General features: G+C 35.7%; 1 protein-coding gene across 1 annotated transcript in view; it reads right to left on the bottom strand.

Moving 5' to 3' along the window:
- LRP1B (LDL receptor related protein 1B) overlaps positions 1 to 25,951 on the bottom strand; it is a 1,834,834-nt gene that overhangs the window by 1,136,068 nt on the left and 672,815 nt on the right. Inside the window, exon 3 of the mRNA XM_035008121.1 lies at positions 25,586 to 25,723. Coding sequence (XP_034864012.1) covers positions 25,586 to 25,723 — 138 coding nt within the window. The remainder of the gene's footprint in view (positions 1 to 25,585; positions 25,724 to 25,951) is intronic.

Raw genomic sequence — 25,951 nt, 5'->3', positions numbered from 1 at the left:
AACAACTCTATAAATTCCAAATTCCAAAGTAATCTCAAATAAAATTGTCACAGAGATGGCAAGAAAAGAAAGGCAATGAGCTCAAATTTCCTTAGTGACTCTTGGGTAAATTAACCAAGTTAAACTGAAGCATTTACCTTTCATTCATCCCTTTAATAAGTATTTATTAAATTCTTTTGTGAGGTTTTTTTTTTAAGATTTTATTTATTTATTTTGACAGAGAGACAGAGAGACAGCAAGAGAGGGAACACCAGCAGGGGGAGTGGGAGAGGGAGAAGCAGGCTCCGTGCTGAGCAGAGAGCCCGATGAGGGGCTCGATCCCAGGACCCTGGGATCATGACCTGAGCTGAAGGCAGATGCTTAATGTTTGAGCCACTCAGGAGCCCCCTTTGTGAGTATTTTAAATAGTGGCCACAGGAAAGAGGAAAATGGAATTTTTCCATAACTATGTAACTCATTATCATGAGGAAAAAAAAAAAAAGAAGAGAAAAGGGTGGATTCACTTGGAGTGTGTGAGGTAACTACAACAGTTTTCAACAACTTAAATTAAGGAGGCTGGAAAGAAAGGGCAAGAATGGTAGAGCACCACTGGATACTTCTCCAAATTGGCAAGCATACTAACAAAAATGCCTATAATCCTAACACAAGCCCAGGAATGAGCATCTTCCAAGTTTTGGTACAAATAATATAGTACTAGGATGATTGGGTCTAACACAAAAGATAGGTAATGCCTGATGTGAGGCATTTTTTTTAATGAAAATTTCTGTATTTCTTGGAGGTAGAATAGCATATATTTGCTATTGGTTAGTTTATAACTGCATAAATTCATCATTCTATCAACTGGATCAAGTCCCCACTTAATTCTACACTGTTTTCTCTAAACTCCAGTGCAAGTGCTAGCATCTTCATTAGCACAATTTTCTCAAAAAAAACAAAAACAAAAAAACAACAAAAAATAACACCACAGTGTCTACTACATGGCAAACATGGGATCTTGGAATGAGGCCAAGACATCTCTAATCCTTCCCAGTAAAGTTTTCCACTTGTCTGCAATATTGTCTGTTATATTTGTCACCACTCTAAAAACTACTTGCTTCCCTATAGCTATTCCTCAGTCACCTCTGGATGATAAATCTAATTTTTCGGAACTATGCCATGGAACACTTGCAGGTTTTCCCAGGAGGTAACTTCTTTCTTCCTAAGTAGTCTACTTTTCCTATCTCACCTTCTATCCTATCTCCTGGATGTAACCATCTTTTAGCACTTTTGTACTTCCTAGATGTTACCACTGAACAACTACATTACTTCACAAATGGTCTGTTTTGTATAAATCTTCCTTCAAAATACTGTATTATTCTGAGTCTGAGAGGTACAGGTAAAGAATATGGATTTGAATTTGCTTTTCTGTTTTTTGTTTTGTTTTGTTTTGTTTTCTGACTTTATTCACACTATTCCATCAATCAAGAATGCTTCTTTCTTTTCCCTTTCCTTACATTGTTCAAAAACAAATCTCAATCCCGCTTCTCAACTAAAATCCCATTTTTATTAGTCTTCCATAGTTATCCAGTTTCCACTGTCACCCTCATCCATACTCTAACAAATTTTTGTACAAGCCATGTAACAAACGCTTTTGAAGTACTGTGCAAGGTGCTATATGATATATTTAACAAATACTCGTATATAATCTTATGAAATTGCTTCCATAATTATTTTGTATGTAAATGTATATATTAAAAGTCCTATTATTCTTTCTAACATCTATTTTCCCATCAAATATTTAAGGTTTTTTTAAGTATAAGGATCATGTATTATATTTCATTGCATTTCCTCATAATCTTGCCCCAAAGTATGTGTTTAAAATACTTATTTTTAAAAAGTTAAAAAATGGAAATTTGCCACAGAACTTTTTTTTTCTCATGTAGGAAAAAAGAAACTTTAGAATTTAAAGTACACAGGCTGTCTCAAAATCAAAATATAATTTTATAATCCACTCAATCAATTTAAAGTGACCTGTTTATAATGGATTGGAGCTCTCCAGACTCCACTGTCAAAAATATTATTTTAGCTATGCACTTGTTAATTTTATGCTAAAGAGTGCATATTGCACAGTTTTTCCCACGAGTGAATGAAAAAGATGCTTCTTGGGTAAGAACAAAACAAAGAATATGCTGGCAGGAAATTCCAACCTCTCCTTAAGACCTGGTGCCTCCCTGTGTGCCCATTGCCTTAAGGGGACCAATTCTACAGGGCCACCTAAATGATTTTTACAGACCAATCAAGGAAAGCTTTATCTCCAATCACTCCTCCACCATGACTTATGAAGACATTTGCTATTTTAGGTCTATCTACATTAAATAAAACCTTATTAATATTTATTAGAATACTGCTTTAGATTTACCTACATATTTACTATTGTCTTTGCTCACTATTTCTCTTGTATCTAAGGACTGCTATTTGAGATCATTCCCCCGTTCCATTTAAAATGCAGGCTTTATATTTTTTCTTTAGTAAAAGTCAGTTGGGGAACACTTTTTCCATTCTGGGTTTGAATGCAAATATCTTTACCCTGTAAGCATCTCTGAGAAGAGAAGAGTAGTGCTACTCTGGGAAACAGATGAAGATTGATCAATTTTACCTGACAGGAAATCCTTCTCCTAATCTCTACAAAGAGCTATTGTCCAAGACCAAGAGGGCTATAGAAATCCTCTTGTATGACCTCTTTTATACACAATAACCAATAATGTTGGCCAAAGCTTTTTAAACATACCTTCCTTTTAAGCCATCATTGCCATATTTGCATTCAAAATGTGACACAAAATAACTAGTCACAAGCGATCACTCAACCTTACATGGCAGAATTGCAATTGCCAAGAACTTAAACTGTCTCTTATTTTAGGGGAGAAAATGCCCATGTGCTAAGTAAACCTATGCCTGGTCAAAAACCTTGTAAAAGATGGTGATCCATTTAATTAATTATGAAAGGTATCTGATGTCAACCGATTTGAATAAATATCTCAAAGGCACCATTTTTTTTTAAAGGGAAAGAAAATAAGTTTACATATCTCCCTAAGAGCAAATTTCCAAAGATTTTTCTTCTGCTTTAATAAGTGGAGTACATAATGCCCAGTGGGCACAGAATTCTTCTCTTTGCTCGTTGTTCAGCAGTCAGCATCTTTGCAAGAGTTCAGCCTGAAGTGTCCTAGCCAGGAAAACTTGGGCTTGTGCTAGAACAGCAAACACTGCAGAAGATTTCAATTCACAGTGACATTCATTTTTCTTTTACTTTATGAATGCAGCCAGTGAGAAACTACTAAAAGTCTGGGGATGTGGACAAGTGGGAGCAAAACAAGAATGCGTTGCTCGTCCTTATCATCTAACTTAGCACATGCGGCCATGAATGTTGTTAGATACATAAACAAATAAATTAATAATTACTATGAAGAAGAATTATCTTCCAGATACTCTGCTAAGTATGAGATGTACAAAGGCAATGAGTAGGATGGGTGAATACCTAGTTTTGAAACTCTGTTGCCATCTAAATTTGAATCTATGCAAATTGATAAAGATGTTCTCTTTCATTCGGAGTAGATGGAGTTTCCCCATGCACTATCAAGCTATTTTATATACATTGCCACTGATTATCACACTAGCTCATCAAGGGAGGCCTTACTGTCCCATATAATAAATGAGAAAAAAAAAATCAAGGCTAAAAGCTACATTTCTTTTCTTTTTTTTTTTAAGTTCTTTTTTTTTTTTTAAGATTTTATTTATTTATTTGAGAGAGAGAATGAGACACAGAGAGAGAACATGAGAGGGGGGAGAATCAGAGGGAGAAGCAGACTCCCTGCTGAGCAGGGAGTCCGATGCGGGACTCGATCCCGAGACTCCAGGATCATGACCTGAGCTGAAGGCAGTCGCTTAACCAACTGAGCCACCCAGGCGCCCCTAAAAGCTACATTTCCACAACTCCTACATCCACTTCTGAGTTCAGCAGGGAGAAACAGAGACTGAAAGGGAGAAGAAATCGAGTTTTTCCCTCTCCCTCACTACCGTACTCAGTATGCCTAGCATCAGCTGTGTTTCCTCCATGGCTCTAATTGTTCTGAGACAAACTGGGACCAACAGCACAGAATCTTCCCTCTTTCTTTCCAGCCTGGAGATGATAGTAGCTTCAGACTATTGCTACTCTGTAGCTTACCTCACCATCAATTGCTGACTTTTAAGTTCTTCCACCAACTATGTAAAAATGCCCTGCCTTAATTTCTCTCTGTTTAAATTCAGAGTTATTTCTGTCATTCTATAGGGATCCTAACTGATAACACCTATGATCTTCATGTCCCATCACTTTATTTCAGTTGTTCATATTACTTTGTAATTACTTGTTTACAAGTCTGTTTTCTCCTTGCCTGTGAACATTTGAGATCAGAGACAACATTGTTTTATTTTTGAATCTCCAATACCCAACACCTGGCCAAATACATTATAGATGCTCAGAAAATACTTGTTCTAAATGAAATAATGATTGAATGTAATGCTACAATAAGGTATGGATAGGCAGAGATGAAAAGGCCAATCCAGTTTCAGAAGATCTTCCTTGACATAAGATGTCTAGACTGAGAGGCCAAAGTTGAATGTTTTGTGATGAACAGGAACAAGATCTCTTGGTAGAGATGTTTCAGAGTGGGAACAAAATATGCACAACAAAAAGCCATTAATTGTAATGCATCCAGTAAGTTTTGGTTTAGTTGAAATAGAACATGCATAAGACGACCAGAAGATGAGGCTGGAAAAATAGACAGGAACCTTATATATCTACCTTGCTAAGCAGTCTATCATTCATCTACTCAGTTTAAGCGAGGGACTGAATATTCATTTTGCATCTTAGAAAGATTTGCTGACTAAATAAATGGGATAGTACAGGTGGCCAAAAACAAAGTGTGAAGGTTATAACCTTAACCTTACTGAAATGTTATTATCAGCAGAACACAGAATCAGTTTAGATAGGCAGAGGTCGATGGATTCTGGAGTTAGCTAAGAGTGAGAATAATTTGAATTGGTGAGTAGTTCAGGTAACGTGAGAGAAAAGGAATATTCTAGTATGATTTCAGGAGCCTGGTGGGGGTTATTATATAGATCATGACAAAATTAAACAAGACGGAAGGAAGAGTAGGTTAGAGAAAATATGATGAGTTCAGATTTGTACATGAGTTTGATATGCCTGTGGGGCATCCACCTGAAGTGTGTAGGAGATAGTCAGAAATACACATACCTGGATCTCAGGAGAGAAGAAAAAAGTAGAGGTGGGAGTCACAGGTAAGTAGGTGGTAGCTAAAGTAAACAGAATGACTCAGAAAGATAGGATGACTCAAATTAGGAAGAGCAAGGCAGAAGAGGTTGGCCCAGTAAAGAGCAAGAGCTTGGGAGCTGCTGTGGTGAAAAGAGGGGGCGGGGTGGTGAAGCGGAATTTGTAGATGGCCCCAGGGCTTAAGGCAATTCAGGACACAGCACAATATGATAGAGGGAGAGATCAGGAGTTAAAATGCTCCAGAATAGGCAGATAAGCAACCATTGTGAATAAAAAAAAGGTACTTCGTCTAAGCTTCTTTATCTATTTGCCTACAAGAAACTTGGCTGTAGAATAAATGAAAGACGGGTCATTTCCTGAAGGGTAAAGACTTTCTTATACTGAAGGCATGACTCAGTACTAGGTCCCACATTTAGCCTAGGCTATTATAAAAATAAATGAGAACTAATAAATGTGAAAAAATGTCCAAGATGCTTAGTGTTTTGAAGGATTTCTGCTTGCTTCTCTTCCTCTAGCACCAATATCCTAACTCTCAGTATAGACTAGGGAAAGGACTGAGAAAATTAGCCGAGGATTTTTTAGGACATCATCATGTAGACAGTGACATAGCATTCAAAATCAAAGTTAATGAACCCTGAAAGTCTACTGCTTTTCCCAATTCATTGTCTGTGTGTTGGCAGGACATTTAGCATAGTATCATCCTCTCCAGGACAGGAGAAGGATGGACTAATCTAAGTTGGTTAAAAACAACAACAATGAAGCGCCTGGGTGGTTCAGTCAGTTAAGCATCTGACTTGATTTTGGCTCAGGTTATGATCTCAGGGTTGTGAGATCGAGCCCTAAATTGGGCTCCACTCTGGGCGTGGAGTCTGCTCAAGATTCTCTACCTCCTCTCCCTCTGCCCCACCCTCATGCTCTCTCTCTCTCTCTTATAAAAAACACAACAACAACAAACAAGACATAGCATCGTTCTGTTATGGTTAGTGTACACAGTACATATCCAAAGCAAATGGCAAATGTAAATTTTTTTTTTTTAAGATTTTATTTATTTATTTGAGAAAGAGAGAATGAGAGACAGAGAGCATGAGAGGGAGAAGGGTCAGAGGGAGAAGCAGACTCCCCTCCGAGCAGGGAGCCCGATGCGGGACTCGATCCTGGGACTACAGGATCATGACCTGAGCCCAAGGCAGTCGCTTAACCAACTGAGCCACCCAGGCGCCCGGCAAATGCAAGTTTTTAAAGGTTAACTCAGTACGGTTTTCACGAACTATAAAAGGAGAAAATCTAACTGCCTTTTGTGTCCCTAGCTCACTTTAAAAAAAAAAAAAAAAAACTAAGCCCTAAGGCAAATCAATTTTTAGCCAATAATTGTTCCATGACACACTTACAGAGCAGCTGCCTTAACAGTCAGACACACTAAGCTGATCACATATTTAAAAAGAACTTTTCTTGAATACAGAAAATAGTCATTTTAGAAAACTGGTCCTGTTTCACAAGGTTTCTCCTCATTGCCTTTCTTTGATGTGTCATATACAGGTCCATGTGTTAGTGGATACGTGTTTGAATTTCTCAAACTGAAAGATAATGTATTTGTACTTTCTTGCATAGTAACCTGTGGAGGGAAAATTAGCCTTAGGACTATGGCTATTACCAGTGCACAACTGCTGTCCAGAGTCCTAAGTCAGACAAAATGGCAGTCTAGCAGCACTCCGATTCAGAATGTCAGCTCCTGGTTAATAAAGCTGAGCTAAAGTTTGACTCACAGAACTGGGCAGGACTGTATGTTCAACACCCATGTAGCTGTAAAAGCTCCCAGGGAACCTACCAACAATCAATTTCCTCAGGGAGTAGTGTACAGTAAACAGATTACACCAGTGTCTTTAACCCTGGCTAAAATATATAGTTTATTTATTTTTATATATTTATATTTAAATATATATTTATATGTAAATACGTGTTTATATATAGCGGACTATAAACGTATCTAATTATAACATATAATTAATCATATATTATATATAATTTTACATATATGTTATATAAAATATAAAATAAATATATAAAATATAATAATATATATAAGTTTTATATATATCATATATATACATATATACTTATAAAATTGCAAATGACCTTGTAAAAAGATATACTGGCCCGTCTCCTAAATAAATTAGAAGCTCTGAGTACAAGGCTTGTGTATGGTGTAGCTATGCCTCCACATGGGTCCCTCTATGACTTGGTTAATGATAGAGAGTTAATAAATGTCTTAGACTGGAATATTGGTACAGGCAGATGTTCTCTAGCTTAGCCCTGAAGCTGACTGCAATTTCTTCTGAATCTGATGAAGAAGCAAGGGCAAGGGCCTTCACTTTCATTCTCCACTTGAGTGCCAGGTAAACAGAATACTGTGTATGGAGGGAGGACAAAGGAGATGAAGAGGATTTGTGCAATCACAATGATAAAAATTCTGAAATACTAAGCTGTTCTATATTGCTCTCAGAATTGTAAAGCAGAGTAAACACTAAGATAAATGAATTTACTCTAAAACCTAATTCTTCTTAAATCAAGATGCTAAAACTTTGCACGGTGCTTTTCATGTTCTTCTTGCAAGTAATTGGCATTAGACTGCATTCTCTTCAGAAGGTTAAATATTTTCTTTTAAAAAATGGCCAATCTGAAAAAAAAAAAAAAAAGGCCAATCTAATTATCATCCAAGGTAATCAATTTTCTATTATTGCAATCACCCATTAGAGTCTTTTAGATTTTTCTGATTACAAGCATTCTAAAAGAATCAAATGATTATAATAAAGCATTGCCCCCTTTTATGTAACAACTCATACAAAGGATCAAAGGGAAAAGCATCTCTGATATATTTTAGAAAAAGCGAGAAGACCAATATACTTGAAGGAATAAGCAATTATGGGTTTGGGATAATCCCAGATGAACAATAAGGGGCCAGATTATATAGGATTTCACATGTCAATGGGAGACTTTAGACTTTATTTTGAATATAATGGGGGAATCCATGGATTAGGTTTTGAGTAAAACAGTGATATGTCTTGATAGGACCTGATACAATTTTTTAAAAGATCATCTAGTGACTTTGTTGAGAATAGAATATGATATGATGATGTTGGAGTATGGGATACCAGTTATGTGGCTATTGCAATCATCCAGATACAAGATAATTATTAGATAGTACCAGTAGAGCTGGTAAAAAGTGATAGGATTTTGGATAGATTTAGAAGATAGAGCTAAAAATATATTTTGAAATGAATTCAATTTGGGGAATTAAAAAGAAGTCAGAACTTTCTCCAGTATTTTAGTGTGAGAAACTAGAAGACTGTCACCAACTGAGAAGGGAAAAGCTTTATGTTTAATAGTTCTGAGGAGTGGAGAAGCCCTGGGCATGGGAGTATGAGATATCTATCAGAGATGTTGAGAAAACAGTTGGATGGAGAGGGGTTTTTTTGTTTGTTTGTTTTTTGTTTGTTTGTTTGTTTTAGGAGGGAAGGGGAAAGGGCCAGAGGAAGAGGTGTGAGTAGCTGACATTGTGTAAAGAAATGCCCAGTTCAGAGCCTGAGGTGGGGCTTGATCTCACAACTCTGAGATCATGATCTGAGCCAAAATCAAGAGTCAGTCAGACCCTTAACCCACTGAACCACTCAGGTGTCCCGGATGTAGATTTCTGGAATTAGACAGTAATCTGGACTAGAAAAACAAATGGAAGTCATTGACACATAGATGATATCAAAAGCCACGGGAATAAATGAGATCACCAAGAGTGTAAATTAAGTAAAGAAGAGAAAAAACCAAGGATTGAGGTTGCTTAAGAAGAAATAGAGGAATAGTAAAGGAGTAGAAAAGAAGTGACCAGTGAGCTAAGCAGAATACCAACAGATTGTGGTGGTGTCCTGAAAGGCAAGTGAATAATGTTTAATAAGGGAGAGAAAGTGATCAGCTATATCAGAAATTACTGATAGAGAAATTAAGAGAAAATTTGTAAATTGAATGGGTATACAATTGCCGAGGTTATTGGTGAACTTGATGAGAGCAGTTTTAGTGGAGTGGTACAAAAGGAAGTCTGACTGTAGTATGTTTAATAAAGAATGAGAGTAGGAGAAATGGAAACAATAAATAGAAGAGAAAGAAATAGCACGGGGGTTTATGGTCATGGGTTTTGAAAGTCAGCATGGTTGTTTGCTTTTTTAGCCAGGCTCAGTTGTACAAGTAAAGGAACAGAGTAGGTGGAGAGCTGGATTTAATTAAGGATGTGTTTTGGCCAGTTGAGTATGAGGTAGCAAGAGAACAGCCAAGGAGCTGATGTACTATGCAGTGAAGTGATTAAATAACAGACCATGGAATTGAAGAATAATAAAAAGGGAAGTGAACACATCAAGTGTGTCTAAACCTGTGATAATCTGGGAATACAAATGGAGCTAATGTTCTGGTAGATTATTGGAATGGAAGTACTAAAAGTCATAAGAAATAGTAAAGGTAGTGAGCTAGAAAGATTGGTGGTTGTGGTCAGAGACCTAAAAGTCAAGATGATGGAGGGCTTGCAAGGGTTATCAATAGCAAATTCTAGACTCGAGAGAATGGCAATTGGTGTGGGTAGCTGACATTGGGTAAAGAAATTGAGAGGCCAAGTTATTAGAAATACTATCTAAAAGTATATTGAATTTTCCAGAATTAAGATAGAAGTAGTATTGGATAGACAGAGCTACAATGATTGAAAAAGAAGACAGAATGACCTGGACATCACATCATAATGTGATAATAGTGATGAAGAGTAGTGGATAAAATCATCTAATGGCATGAGCTATATAAAGCTGAACATTTTTAGAGAGGGAGAGAGAATGTTTTGCTTCCAGCAATAAGGAGGAGGGAGGAAAATTACCCCCAAATTTACTACTTTATACCCAATGGTAGAATTGTTAGGGGAAAACAGTTTTCATTTGAGAGGTCTGCAGGGGAATCAGGGAGGGCCAGGAAGCTGATGAATTTTTGAGAGAAGAGGAACATGTAAGGGAATTCTGTAGATAGTGGACTGTGAGTTATACAGGGCACACTGAAAGACTGAGAAAGGAAGACAAAATAAGAACCTCTGCAATGATTACAGTTCTGTGGTGATGGACGTAAGTGTGGGGAAAGACATAATAATATAGACACCAGTATAAGTATTGGTGGATTTAAGACAAAGAGAGGTGAAGGGAAGAAAGTGGTAGATTCCTGCCACTTCTACTTAATTCCTAATGAGTGGTATGAAAGGCACAGTGCGGGAGCTACAGATTCAGGCTCAAGACATTGATTGGAAATATTGGCAAAAACAACTCCATTTTTCCTGGACTTGAAGAAGTAAGAAGTTACCTGAGCCCATATGTCCTCATTTTTGTTAAAGATACTCAAAAGTAATATGGCCAATTGCAAATGAAAAAGACCTAAAAAGTACAACTTGGGAAACATTTCAATGGACTTTTTGATTATTTCATACCTAAAGATTAAAAAAAAATGTGAATCAAAGTAAACTTCAGTATATTCCTACCATGTTCCCTGTAAGTGATGGATATACTTAGAATTGATCATGGCAATATTCCTTTGGGGGAACTCAAGCTTCAGGGCCAATCGTGTTTTTCTATTAGTGCTCTAATTACATAGTTTATAATTATCTACTAATGAGTTGTATCCAAAAACAATTATGGGAACCCTTTAAGGAAAAAAAAAAAAAAATCTGCATATTTCCAGAGCCCAGCATAGTGACTGGCTTATACTGGATTTTCAGCAAATATTTATCTAATAGGTAAATAAAAGATTAAATAAAACAACCATATTTTTGAAGACTGATTCTATGAAAAACATGAAACTAAGATAAGTATGCAAGAAATCATGTTTCTGAAGCACTGAAGTCCAAGAAGAAAGCTACCTTAAGTGATAACCGACCCATGAGACAGTCTTTGGGCATACTTTTGAATAAAAGAATTATTTTCATATAATGTCTTGCTTCTATGCCCTCCCCTCCCTTTTGGAAGACATGGTCCTCTAATTAAGTTACTTGTAATTTAAGATGCAGCTTTCATGATCTGACCACAAAGGTGATATAAGGATATTGGAGTGAAGAATTCTTTGCCATCAGACAAAATAGTTGACATTGAGTCAATTTTGGATATTATTGGTTATTATATATAATATTGGATATTATTCTCTATTGAACTATTTTTTTTGTCTTTACCTAGTCCAGGTTCATCTACGACATGCACACCATATAGATATGTTATATTCATTTCATAACATTGTCCTGCCCATTGGATATTAAATTCACTGAAACTTCATAGTCTCCAACACCAGTTCATCGAATTTCAAATCTCTTTTAATAAATTTGTATAATTCAGTTTTCCCCACAAAGCCTTCTCTCAGACATGTGATGTTTTGTCTTATTTCCTAGATCATCTGTTTGTCCATCCATCCATCCATCTATCCATATTTCATTTGTAGTTCCTTGTCTATTCTATCTATCGTAATTGCATTAATGGCACTTAGTCTGCTCTATATTACTAAATTAGACTTCCACAGAGGTACTGTTAAAATAATTATAACTTAATGGTAATTACCCAAAGCTGAGTGTTTATTTGATCTTTATACACATTAGTTCAATTATAGCTTCATACCTAATCTTAGTTCAAATATATTCTCCTCCCATTATATAGTAAGGGCAGGAGAAAATACTCGGTCCTCCCCTTATGTTTCTCAAATAAAATGAGCCTTAACATATCAAGTTTGTGTTCCGTGCCTTGTTTATTGGTGACCAGTCTTACAAAGCCAACTATAAAATCACTTGTCCAATTGAAAAGTAAGCAAGCAACTGTAATTCAAAATATTAAGTTTTAATGGCTATTATAGCATAAAATATGATCCTAAACATCCACAGCAATGTGCATCTATGATGCAACTATATATTGTCATTTATTTCTAAAGAGTTAAGAAACACATTTGACACATTTTTTTAGTTTTTACTTAGATTGGAATAGAGGTAAATAACAAGCTGTACTGACAAGATAGTAAGTGAACAACCTTTCTATGACCTCATAAAGATAATTGGACGACCCTTTAAGACTCAATATTAGTAAACTTACACTGAAAACCTTTGGGCATTTCTTGTTTAGATTAGTATTGGTCCTTTGTAGATATGTAGTACCTTGGTTGCATGCAATAAAACAAAACATCAAAAAAGTTACACCACCAAGTCACTGAAATAAATGCTAATTGCCTCTTCAAAAGAATTATATAATAATTCCAGGTGTATCTGAATAGCAAAAAATCATTATAATTTAGTACATTGGAAATATTTATATTTGCTTTGGGAAATATTTCTCACAGAAACTATTACACATCCAAAACAAAAAAATGTCACTTGAAAATAGAAAAGCTATTGAAGAAAAAGGGAAATATATATTGGTGAACTAAATCAACTTTAGGAGAAAAATCCAACAATCAAATAGAAAAAACTTTAGATTTCAACACAGATACTGTAGCCCAAAAACAGTCTTGGACAATAATAAAGGATGTCTCTGTATCTAGGTTTGTTTTTTTTGTTTTGTTTTGTTTAAGAGAGCTATTTCTTTCTCCCATAGTAATCATTTCTATTTGAGCAATGAGTATAATAATATAGCAGCAATTTAAAAATCCAATCTATGTTTTTATATGTGTGCCTCAAGTTATTCTTTTTTGTCTGATTTTGGGGGCTCTGAAATCCAGTACAATGTATAAACTAAAAATACAGTAATTCCAATTTGGCAGATATTGCTGACTGCAATTCTAGAACATTTTTTTTCTACTCCAGGTTCTTAAAAGACATAAACTATTAATACCACAACAACCACACTGTCCTGGCTAGCTAACCCACAAAGCTCTTCCTAACACAGAGTGGCTAGCTGGAAGAGACCTTTAGTTTCATCCCAGGAAGTTCTCCAGTTCCTCCCTTGCCCATTCAGAAGGGAAGCATACCACCACATGAATGTGGATTTACCTATTATTAAAATGAAAAGGAAGGGATTAATGACCTATGTGCATAGGGAATTTGGTACAATCACCAACATTTTCCCGTCTGACTTCGATTCCTCTCAGCACATAGAATTCTTCATCTTGCTCTTCTCTTAGACATTCAGAATTTTAATTTTAGAACTTTAATGGGTATCACATGATACTATACTATATTCATATTCCCACCATTTCTCTTCTCCTCTCTTCTCTCTCATAAATATAATATATGTATATATATACATATATATATATATATATATAATATGTTGTTTTTATTGAGATTTTGTTACAATATGCTTCAGTGCCTACATAATGCCTACTTACTTTCTAGGACCATGTGGTAGAAATGGCTTTATGAATCAGGATCTCATAGATATGAATTTATTTGGGAGTATAAAAAATGGCAGAGGTAATCACCTGATGGGATTTGGAATTCAAAAAAAAGAAAAACAGAAAGAAAGAAAATTAAAGGGTCCTTCAAAATAAAACAAAAGTCAACAGCAGTAAAATATTTGGGATGTATTTGTTTGGTTGGAAATAATTGATAGTCTTAGGGAAGCAAAACAAAACATAAAAACAACAGGAAATTTACCATCAGAGAGGGGATAACACAAACAAAGCAGCTTAACATGATTTGGCATTCTCAAAATATTAAATTAAACAACATTTATACATGATGACAGACCACATGGTAAAAATAAATTATGAAATAGGGTTGGCTGACCACAGATATGAAATGATAGCAAAGATTTTGAAATTCTGCTAGTTTTTTAAAAGTCTCAAGTTTAAGCCCAATTTTGAAGGAATAAAAACATAAAGGCCGAAAAAATATGAGATATGGGGCAGAGAGTGAGGGTGGTAACAGAGGGAAAGGGAAGGAATGGGAAGAAAAGGGAAGAAGAAAATGAGCGAGAATGGGAAGGAGGGGAGAAGAGAGAGAGAGTATCCTTCTCTTGAAAACCAAATTTATCTGGGGTTTTTCTCAGGCAGCAGCCAGCCCTGACTGGTTCCCCAGGAACTCCCCTCCACGGCCATTCAGTCTGGTATTTGGGAACTCTTTGCTGTACTGTAACAGCCTGACCCTTCTCTTACCATTTCCCAGGTGTACTGAATATTCTTATTCATTTATACAATTTTATACCTGGAGGGAATTGTACAGATATTGCCTGAACATCTCATTTCACTGTTTTTCCAAAACTACAGAGCCAGTTAATGACCAACTCTCTGTCCTTTAGAATCTTCCCATAAGTTTCATCAAACATAGTACAACTGCAACCCCTATGTGGTGAGCAGCCAACTCTCTGATTGCTCTATTAAAGCACATATAGCATAAACTAGTTGCTACCAAATATCCATTATCCCTTTTTTCCATTTATTGAAGCAGTGTTTGTACAGTTGAAAAACTACATCTCCCAGCCTTTTATCCAAATAAGGATGGTTGTGTGTTAAAATTCTGGCTAATGGCATAGAGATAGAAATTTCGGTGTTAGGCTTCTGTAAAGTCCTTTAAGACAGAGTTTGACTTGCTTGGTAGGGATATTTTATTCTTCTTCCTTCCTCATGGAATGGCGATGTGATATTTGGAGTTGCAGTGGCCATCTATGGCCACTAGCCTACCTTGAGGGTAGAAGGCAGTTGAGAAGGATGGTAGAAGAGAAACACGGGAGCCTGGAACAGAGATCATGTCATGAAATCACCTTCCCTGCCATGGAACATCTATCTCTGCACATTTTTTTCACAAGATTTTTTTTTTTTTTTTAGATCCCTATTATTCATAGCCAAAGACAATTCCTAATGGATGCAACATGAGTGAACAAGGCAATGTTAAGGTATAAGAAAACAAAGAATAATCACAGGCATCAGAAGCTCTGACAGTCAATTATAGGGAATACTAGTCACTTAAACTGTATCTGCATTGGTTGGGGGGGGCAGTCTATAACTTCAGAAATTTTGAGAATTTAAAACTATCTGGAGAGGTGCAAGAAAAACATGATTAACCTATAGGAATATGCTGGAGGGAAAAGACTAAAAATTGAGAGGGCATGGAGAATTTTATAATACAATATGCAAGCATTTATTCTGAATACAAATTGCTAAGCATTGATTGTGTTACTAAAAATGGCTGTTAGAATGTCTCTCCCTGGAGGCCTTCCAAATTTGGTAGATAGCAATCTGTCTAGGCAAGTTTGGGTTCAGTCCAGCCTAAAGGCAGATGGATGGACTGGAGGACCTCTGAAAATCCCTTCTGTCCCTATTGTCTTCCAGGTCTGCTTCACACTGAGAGAAAGTTATTGCTGCTTCTCTATGTGTAGTTATAGTCATAGAGCAGACCTTTGCTTCCCTCGGCATATTGGAGATATCTCTAGTAAATAAGGAGAAACAAAACTGAAAGGAGCAAATCACATTAGGTAAAATGCAGGAGTGAATCTTCCTGATGAAGAGCACATTGTTTGTTTGAGGCCAATAATTCCAGCATACTGTGTAGTATACTTCACCCCATGAGTTACTCTACAGGAGTCCCATACACTTTTTCACTTAATCACTGTTTCCTGCACCTTTGTTTTCCCTGCCCTATGGACTGAGTCCTTGCAGTGAAGTGACTGAGATAGAAGTTAAATACAAGTTTCATTAGATGTTTCCAATCTATTAGGGATATAAGACATATACACAGGAAGAAAACCAAGGCGCATTTGCATTGAAAAATTCACCTCAGCAGATAAGTAACACTGTGTTAGGCAAAATTACTAGGCTTTGACCCTCTAAACATATTTCTCTCAGTTCTGCACATTTGCTTTGCATAATGAGTTTAAATGGGTAGGGTAAAAACCTAACTTATTGAAAGCAAACTGGAAGTCTTTTGTGAGCAGGACGGATCACTCACAGTAAGAACTTGATTGGAAACATCACCTTATCCTGGTTTTGGAAACAAGAACAAATGAAAAAAAAAAAAAAAACAAACCACAGATGAAAGGCATAAGAATATGTATGTTTTAATTTCCTGAAATAATCAAGTCAGCTAGATATCCAATAGATGTAGGCTACGAAAATCTAACAATACTTACACACAAATATTTTTCTATATGCATTAAGATACAATAAATCGTATATATAATTTTTATGTAATAAATATTTAGATATTCCATATAAACTAAAAAGCAATTTATATTATGCCTTTTAATATTTTTCTCCAAACTTCTTTGAAAACTCTATTTAATTGACCTAACTAAAAATTAGGCAATTCAGACTCTTAGTGCTTCTGCTCTGAGAGTATTGGGTAGTTCTTTAAGCCATTTGTTGAACTGCATAAATGTTTTTCTTGGCACTCTAGTTTTGTACCTGTAGATTGAATGAGAACATGCCACATGTTTCAGCTAATGGAACTGAAAAGTGCTCTTTAGACGTGCCCTTCCCATTCTCCTTTTTATCTGATACTCAAGCCTTGGCTCACGGTCACACTGACCTAATTCAGAAGACACTCTGAGAGCACACTGATCTCACTTTGGTTGGCGTCCTATGGCTTTTACAACCACAGTGAATTGTCTGGGACTGGTCCTACAATCCTATTTAGCATACAGAGGTCAATAGTCAATTTCATGCTTTCTCTAAATCACAAACCTAATGGGGAGCTAGAATGCAAATTCTCAGCTAATAGAAATAAATCTAGGTGGTGTGTTTTTCTTCAGAAATTAATCTTTAATGTGTTTCTTGTGTCTGAACACAAATATGCAAGTATATGTAGAAAGCTTAGGAGAAACTAAAATACATATGCATATTTCTCTATGTCTCCACATGAACGAAAAACAAATCAATGTTTGATTTGATTATGAAGGGACTGATTATGGAAAGCTCAGAAGTCACCAGTCTTTTTTTTTTTTTTTTAAGATTTTATTTATTTATTTGACACAGAGAGAGAGAGAGAACAAGCAAGGGGAGCGACAGGCTGAGGGAAAGGGAGAAGCAGGCTCCCCATTGAGCAGGGAGAGCCCGATGCAGGGCTTGATCCCAGGATCCTGGGATCACGACCTGAGCCGAAGGCAGACGCTTAACTGACTGAGCCACCCAGGCACCCAGAAGTCACTAGTCTTACAGCTATCTTGTTTTTTCTGAATTATATTTAGTATATTGAAATATTCAGTTATGATGGCATTGTAACACGTGTCCAATGGAATAGGATTCACTATATAAGTGATAACAGTGGAGAGAAAAAGCCACAGAAACAGTATTGTCCTGCAATTTTGAACAGATTAGAAATTCAGAATTGGAAAAAAAAAAAGAAATTCAGAATTGAAAACATTGACTGAAGGAGTAAAAATCTCTTATCTTCTTCTGTACAACTCTGTAAAACTTCCTAGAATTCCAGATCAGACTTAATAAATCTCAAATCTTCTAATTATTTATTGGTTATTTATTGAAACAGCATTGGATTTTTCTCTAATGTAGGCTTTTCCTTCAAAATTTAAACTCTGTCTATTGAATGACTTTAAGAAGTCTCTCATTTTTCCTTCCAGATCCCATTATGAAAGTCGATTCCTAGTTTTGTTTTGTTTTGTTTTTTAACTTCCTATTGTAACTAGTGCAAACTACTTTGAAGAGTTAAAATGAACTTCTCCATTTCCTTTCTACATCCCTCATCAAATGAAAGCACTAATTTTTCTCAAGGGGATAAAGCTAATAGTCAGATTGAGACATTCAATTCTGCAAGCTTGTTATATAGTTTTTTAGCTTGTGGTTCACTCAGCACATTTTTTTTCCTGTTCAATCAATTAATAAAACTGACAGGGAACATATAGTTAGCTCAAAAATGTTTTTCAGTTGATTTTCTACAAGCCATCTTGCTCTTTTAAGAACGGGTCAGAAAGGATGCTGAAGCATAACAATTTTATGCATTTCTCTGAGTTGATATGTTAAGGCTCAGTAGTCAAAACTGGTGAACAAAAACTCAAGGTCACAGTGTTCAAACCTTGCTCTCACACTGCTTTTCTGTGTGACTCCTGGGGATGCCAGTCAACTTCAGCTACCTGCTTTAATTCCTTACTTTGTAAAGTATCAAGCTGCTCGTGTCAAAAACTAAATAATGAATTACAGGGGATTTGGCCTCACATTTGAGGTTAAGTAGAGAGCTGAGGGACAGTTTGTTATAATTCATACTTCTGAGTAATATTGGAACCGTCATACATTTCCCAAAGTTAAGATACAAGAGGGCAAAACGTAGGCATCAACTAAGGTGCTACTTCAGTGGTTGCTGAAGATAGGCTTCTCGTTGCTTAAAATAGTAAATACACATTCCAAATTCCTAACTTTCATCTGAAAAGGAGTTCACTTAAAATGGATTCCTTGTCATCTGTTTTGACTTCTACTCACATGAAAGTGATACATCAAAGAATAACACATACCTGCCTTGATTGGTAATGCCTTGAATGTAAACAGACATGACTGTTTTGCTCAAAGCTTTATGATTATAATAATGTACATTTTAACTTTCTAAGAATAAATCACAGAACCTGCTACATATATGCAACAATTCTAATCTTCCTTCATAGTAAATTATATACCACCCTTATAATACTGAGAATACATCCTAGAATCATCTTCCACTCTCTTTCTCTTTATAGCTTTATACAATGCATTTTAAGTAGGTCATATCACATCCTTATTCTAATGCAACCACTCCAGGTCTAATATCAAGTGTTTTTTTTCAGCCTCAAACTCATCCGTCTCCAGTTAGAACCCTATGCATCAACCTTACCAAAGAACTTAGGAGTTCTCTTGAGCGTACAATGTTTTCTTAGACACCTGTGTTTCTGTACACATAGTTCCCTCCTTTTGAAGTGTTCTTCTCTCATCTGCCTACCAAACTCTTAGAGTGAGACATGTGTCAACCATCAGCTTTCTTGGGGAATTTTCTTGCATCCCCTCAAGCACAATTAGATGTCTTCATTTTATTCTTCCTCAGCAATTTCTACATACTTCCATTATGACATGTGAATTCCATGGAGGAAGAAAATAGGATTTTCTACATCCCCAGTGTTTTAGGTACATGTTTAAAATACTCTCAGCACTCAGTAAAAGTTTACTGAAGTGAATTAATAAATTGAATACTGGGAAAACTTTACTGTGTTTCTTTTGGTGTATTTTCAAAAGTTCATTTTGGCCTCATACCCATTATTCTTTTTTACAAACTATTCTCTGTTTTCCATCATATCAGGAAGAGAACTGTGAGGGAGAGATCCAGATAAATAAGTCCCAGTGTTCATGAATATTCATGTAAATTAACAATTCCAAAATTAGTGGAACTATTAACAAGTTTCTTCTGTTGGAGATATTACTGGGGGTAGAGTTGGGGAAGCTAAGTTCTCTGGCTTTTTGTGGTTTTTCACAGTCCTTCTATGTAAGAGGTTGGTATGTTTTAGGCACAAGCATCATAGGAGTTGTTTCAAATCAAGTAGTCAATCTCTATATCAAAGCAATTGCTACTTCTTCTACAGATGTTAAGCAAACAGAATAAATATTCTACTGGGGTGTAAGTTGTGCATTCGTATTTTTGACTTACATCTATTTAAAACCAAAATCAACTAGAAATAGAGTATAATTCAGCAACAATTAAAGGTCCATAACGCACCTGGATTCTTACCACAGGAAAGACTGGATCAAAATATATGGATGTCATATAAGTTGGTTTTAAACCACTGTTTGCCAAGAAGAAAGATATAGAATCTGAGATGTTTTAATACAGAATATCTTTTTTTTTTTTAAGTTAGATCTTTCAGTGTTTGGTCATTTTTAAGCTACCAGTATGCTTATATGACATTTTTTTATATTGCAAAATCTATTTTCCAGTTATTCTTAAAAATAATTCTGTTTGGGGCCAGAGAACACTAATTAGTGCATATTAACATTAATCAAAGATGTAAATCCACTACAAAAAGATTCACCTCCAACAAAAAACGAACCACTTTAGATTATCTTTCCACATGCTGGGCTATGATACAGGGCCAAATTAGTTATCCACTTCCCATAGGCAATCAGTTAGCTGTCTGTAGAAGTCAACATATTCAAACAAACAACTGAAATTTGAATTCCAAGTCTCTTGAGCAGGATTAGTTTAGCAATCACTTCTAACAAATCAGTGTTAAGAAGTCAGATATCTGTGCAACAACACATTTCTAATTAAACAGAATTTCTAAGTCTTAGACTCTGGAAAATGAATATGCACACTTATATGCACATACATATGTGAACATATGCCTCTGTGTGTGTATATATGTATATGCACGCACACATATACACATACATATATTTAGAATAGTCTTCAAGTACACTATCCTAATTTTCACATAGATGTCATTTGTCAACGTAAACAACGTCTGTGATAACCTTGCAAAAGGATGATACTCTTGTAGAAGACCTACTCTTCCTAAGAATTGTTGCTTCACTTCAAAAAAGCATTAATTTGGCCCTGAAATCAACCAGTGGTAAGGGTCACTAAACTAACTCAATTACTGAAGCTAATCGCTTTGAGAGAAAATGCTTACGTTTGAGATAAATTTGAGACTACCCAGTCACCTTAGCACAACTCAAGACAAAGAAAAGAATATAGCAGATCTACTTTTAAGGTGTAGGAACTTCAAAAACCAAAAGCGGTCTGAGCACACAAACCCAGGTCCTCTTGGGTAATTACGGCTGTTTGTTTTCTAGCTCTTGGCTTATGGATATTTCAAGTGACTTGAAAACACTGGCGAAGTTCCTTCCTCTCCATGTGCTTTAAGCTTTGTGCTGGGGAAAGATACACTTCGGCTAACATTGCTTACAGTTGTACCTCTTCTCCATACCTTTGCTTTTGGATTCTGCATACTGAAATTCCCTTCTCTAGCATGGTAAGCTCATTTTAATTTAGAAAAGAGATTGGCAATATTTTTTTAAATGGGGACTTTTAAAATGGAAATAGGACAAGATTCATTGATAGAATAAAGTGAAAGTAAAAACAATAAAGTGTTCCAAATTTGTCTTTTTCATCAGTTTCACTAACCTCTTTTTTTTTCCTTCCTTCCTTCCTTCCTGGCAGCTACACAAGATAATCTTGTGTCCATCTGAAATCAGGCTTCTACTGACTAACAAAACATCACCACAAGATAAAATATTTCTTTTCTGAAAGAATGAAAACTGGAGTCCTGAACATTTGAGCTAAAGATTAATTCTTAGTACTTTATTTATTTTATTTTTTTAAATTCTTAGTACTTTATTTTATTTTATTTTTTTAAGATTTTATTTATTTGCGAGAGAGACAACGAGAGACAGAGAGCATGAGAGGGAGGAGGGTCAGAGGGAGAAGCAGACTCCCCGCCGAGCAGGGAGCCCGATGTGGGACTCGATCCCGGGACTCCAGGATCATGACCTGAGCCGAAGGCAGTCGCTTAACCAACTGAGCCACCCAGGCGCCCTAAATTCTTAGTACTTTAAATTAAATTTACTACATTTAATTTTCTCAAATCAATTATTGCATCAAATTAATTGATCTGGATTAATTTCTGAATATTTGGAATATATAGATTTATTTATTTATTTTATTTTTTTAAAGATTTTATTTATTTATTTGACAGAGAGAGACAGCAAGAGAGAGAACACAGCAGGGGGAGTGGGAGAGGGAGAAGCAGGCTTCCCCCGGAGCAGGAAGCCCATTGCAGGGCTCAATCCCAGGACCCTGGGATCATGACCTGAGCCAAAAGAAGACGCTTAACGACTGAGCCACCCAGGCGCCCCTATATATGAGATTTAAACAGAAGTTTTAAGGATTACTAATTTTCCTGTGGTGAGTCACCACAGATAATAGTTTGCCATTTTCATTCAGTTCATTTTGTGAAAGCTCTAATTTGTAAATTATTTGCAGGATTTTTTTAGCACTTTCTCCTAAGACTTTATTTTTATGAATAGTAATATAAAAGAAAAAAAAGCCACGTAATTTTTTTAATATAAATCAGTATCTAAAATACATTAGAATAGGGGCTCCTAGGTGGCTCAGATGTTTAAGCATCTGCCTTCAGCTCAGGTCATGATCCCAGGGTCCTGGGATCGAGCCCCGCATCGGGCTCCCTGCTCCGCGGGAAGCCTGCTTCTCCCTCTCCTATTCCCCCTGCTTGTGTTCCTGCTCTCGCTGTCTCTGTCTCTGTCAAATAAATAAATAAAATCTTTAAAAAAAAAAAAAAAAAGAAAATATCCTGTACGGAGAAGCCTTGTACTGTGTAGAATGTGTTTTTATTGCTAATGCAATTTGGATATAGTGATATTATTACCAATATGAAATATTATGTAGGAAGAGATGAAGTTTTCTAAAATATAATGTGGTGATTTTGAACATTCTCATTGTAAAATTTTTACAAGCACATTCCTATATATAAGTACACTCATATACAAAAATCCATTTTTCTTTCTTCAAATGGAGCTAAATTATGGAGATTAAAATATCAGTGTTATAGAAAATCATTAATAATAGATATCTTTTCATTACCCTCACCAGGAAGAAATTGATTTTTTTTCTAGGGAACATTCAGAAAACAGTTCAGTTGATACAAAATCATTCCCAAGGCCATAATATCACCTCCAAAATGTTAAACTTTTCTTCTTATCAATTTTCATAAAGGATACAAATATACCACCAAATGTACTTTGGATCCTTTATTAGAAAGAAAAAAAAAGAAGACATATGCATCTTTGAATCATGTCTTTGGCTTCACATATAATTACTTAAATCGGAGTATGTGCTTAGAACACAACAAAAAGAGAAATGGATTTAGACAGAGAAAGTGATTCAGGCAGAATTGTTCTATAAGAGAAAAGCATCTCTAAAAATCAGTGCAATGTTTGAATTAATCTGGTTTCTTTCTTTCTTATATGTCTATAGATGACAAAGTTCTTTAGAAAGTTGACAGGCTGGTGCCTAATTAACTCATCAGAAAACAGTTTTTCACTGGATGTGACATAAAATTAGGAGAAAGGTTGAAGATACACCCTCTAGTAAGGTAAATAGCAAGCACAGATTCAAAGGTGAATAGCAAACATAGATCCAAATAAACTTCTTGTTATTTCTAAGTCCCCCTCAGATCACAATAAATACCTTAGGCATTTTAAAACACTTCATTTGGTGAAATTTAGAAATATTTAAAAGGCTAAAATTGTGCAGTCAGCCTCCTACTCAAAAAAGAAAAGAAAATGTTTGTCACTAGTGATAAAAATACGAAAGTTGGAACAGTTAGAAACCTGAATTAGAACAGGAAAAAAGATTGAAGCATAAACAATTATATACTCTAAATGTATCTCAGTCTGAAGTATTCACTGAGCTTTTCAAAGATCAAGATGAATTTAATACCATTTTATTTTTATTCCAATACTTTGGATTTATATGAATCCTTTGGTTTACTATTACAATACCTTCATCTATTAGATCACAACTCTAAATTTTACTAGAGAACTCAGATATATTTTCATGATTCACAGCACTGAAATACGTTTGAGACATTCTAATTTGTGTAACCACTTCTGAGGAAGTATTTGGCAATGTGATGATTTCACTCTTTTAGAAGCTCAGTCACACGTCTATCCAAAAGTTTTTTTTTTTTCTTAATGTAATAAGAAGCCTGAATTATAACTGATGTGGATAGAATTAGGCTCTAGAAAATATAATTAATTTCTGAAAGAAAATTAAACTCTTTGACTCCTATCACTTCATAATTCCATACTTTACTTTTTTCTGTTAATATCCTCCCTTTAAATATCCAATTTTACAAAAAGAATACATGTCAAAAGGTCTTTAAATAAAAAATATCTTCTTAGTTATTATTACACATGTGTTCATAACGAAAACTGAGAATCTTCTGGCTCCTTCTGTGACCCTGCCAGAATTCGGGCTAAGAAACGAAACTCAGCCAAAGAAGGAAGACCTTTAACTTCTTAGTCTGAACCTGTCCACAGAGCCAGAGTAATTCCCTTCTGAAAGAAGGAAGAGACCCTGTGACCTAGATAATCTATGGTCTCTCAACAGTCTTACCACCTTGGACTACCTAAGATTGACTCTTTTTTGCAGCGTATCTCTCCATCTCTGGTATTGAATCCAGTTACTTCATTCAGTCCAGTGGTAGGCAACTGGAAGCCAGTAAGCCCTGACAGGAATCCAGACAGGTTTTGTTTGGCCTGTACATTTTTGGCACACAATGCTTTAAAAATGAGTAGCTGATGTTGAACAATGTAAACACATACAGATACGGAGCTCTTCCTGAAAAACTGGAACTTTTGGTAACCTACGACCTTTTTGCACATGGCAGCAATTAGTTTGTGTGACTCTGGTCAGAGACCAGACATGCATCTCCAGTTTTCTATAGCTCTTTCTATTCCTTATTGTCTTACTGACCTCAGCACAAAGGATAGGTTACTTACTCTTTAACTGCTCAGCTTCAATAAATATCCTTTGTATTATACTCAGCTGGTGGGAATTTGACTGAGAGACTTTTGATTCAGTGGTTTCATTCTGGGCTTTATCCTGGAGCCAAATTTACTTGACTGATACCTTGATTCTGTTTCCAGATTTGGATCCTTACCTCAATGCTCAACTTTTTTTTTGGTTTCACATTTCATTTCCTCTCTCCAACCAGTTTTATTAGAATGTGTCAATTCTGGTTAACTTTTTGTTAACTTTTAGATTTTAATTATTTCTCCCTCCCACCATTAATATATAGGTAAAATCAGGACCACTGTAGAACATAGGTGTTGATTTTTTAAAAAGAAAGAAAATTATAAGAAAGTATGTACAACTTCATGGAAGTAACATTAAAGAATAATTCCTGTGAATACATCATACTAAAATATTTGGCTGCAGAGGTTTTACTTCAATTACTCTTTGTTAAAGCAAAGGTTCAGAGAAATAAACTTATGACACTGTACGGTATTAATCTCCTGTGACAAAGTCTTCTCATTTGTCTTTTCCTCAAAGTACTATTTTCTATGAAATATGTAATTGTTTCAGAGTCCAGCATCAAAGTCCAAATGTATTTCTTTTTCTAATGGCATTTTTCAATAAAGCACAACAGTTACAGGTTTGAAATGCATATTGAGTGTTTCTGGCAATGAAATTCTTGCTTTCTCAAAAACTGATATGGTTATGGTTGAAAGAAAAGGCAGGTTATAGGTTCTTTTTGAATTTCACTAAACTATGAAAAATTTAATAGTGTGATTGCATTGTTCCACAAACAGACTCACCCTGACAATGCAGTCCTTCATCATACCCATCTGAGCAGTCCAAGACACCGTTGCACAGTTGGGATAAATGAATACATTTGTTGGCACCAAGGCAAGCAATGTGATTCAAGGGGCACTTGAGTTCTATCTCTTCAGGACCTGAAAAAAATGTAAAAATGGGTTAGTTTGGCTTTTAATACTAAAAACATTAAGCCCAAGAAATTACTAGCCTTAATTTACAAGACAAAACTATAGAAAATAACTACCAGAGGGCAGCTCTGACTCTCAGGGATGTCCAAATCAGCCTATGTGAATGAAAACCTAATTTTTAGAATGAAGCGGGGGAAATCGGAGGGGTAGATGAACCATGAGAGACGATGGACTCTA

This window comes from Mirounga leonina, unplaced genomic scaffold (assembly GCF_011800145.1).
Source record: "Mirounga leonina isolate KUSES-001 unplaced genomic scaffold, KU_Mleo_1.0 Mir_151, whole genome shotgun sequence".
NCBI lineage: Eukaryota > Metazoa > Chordata > Mammalia > Carnivora > Phocidae > Mirounga > Mirounga leonina.
This window is presented reverse-complemented; position numbering and strand designations above follow the sequence as displayed.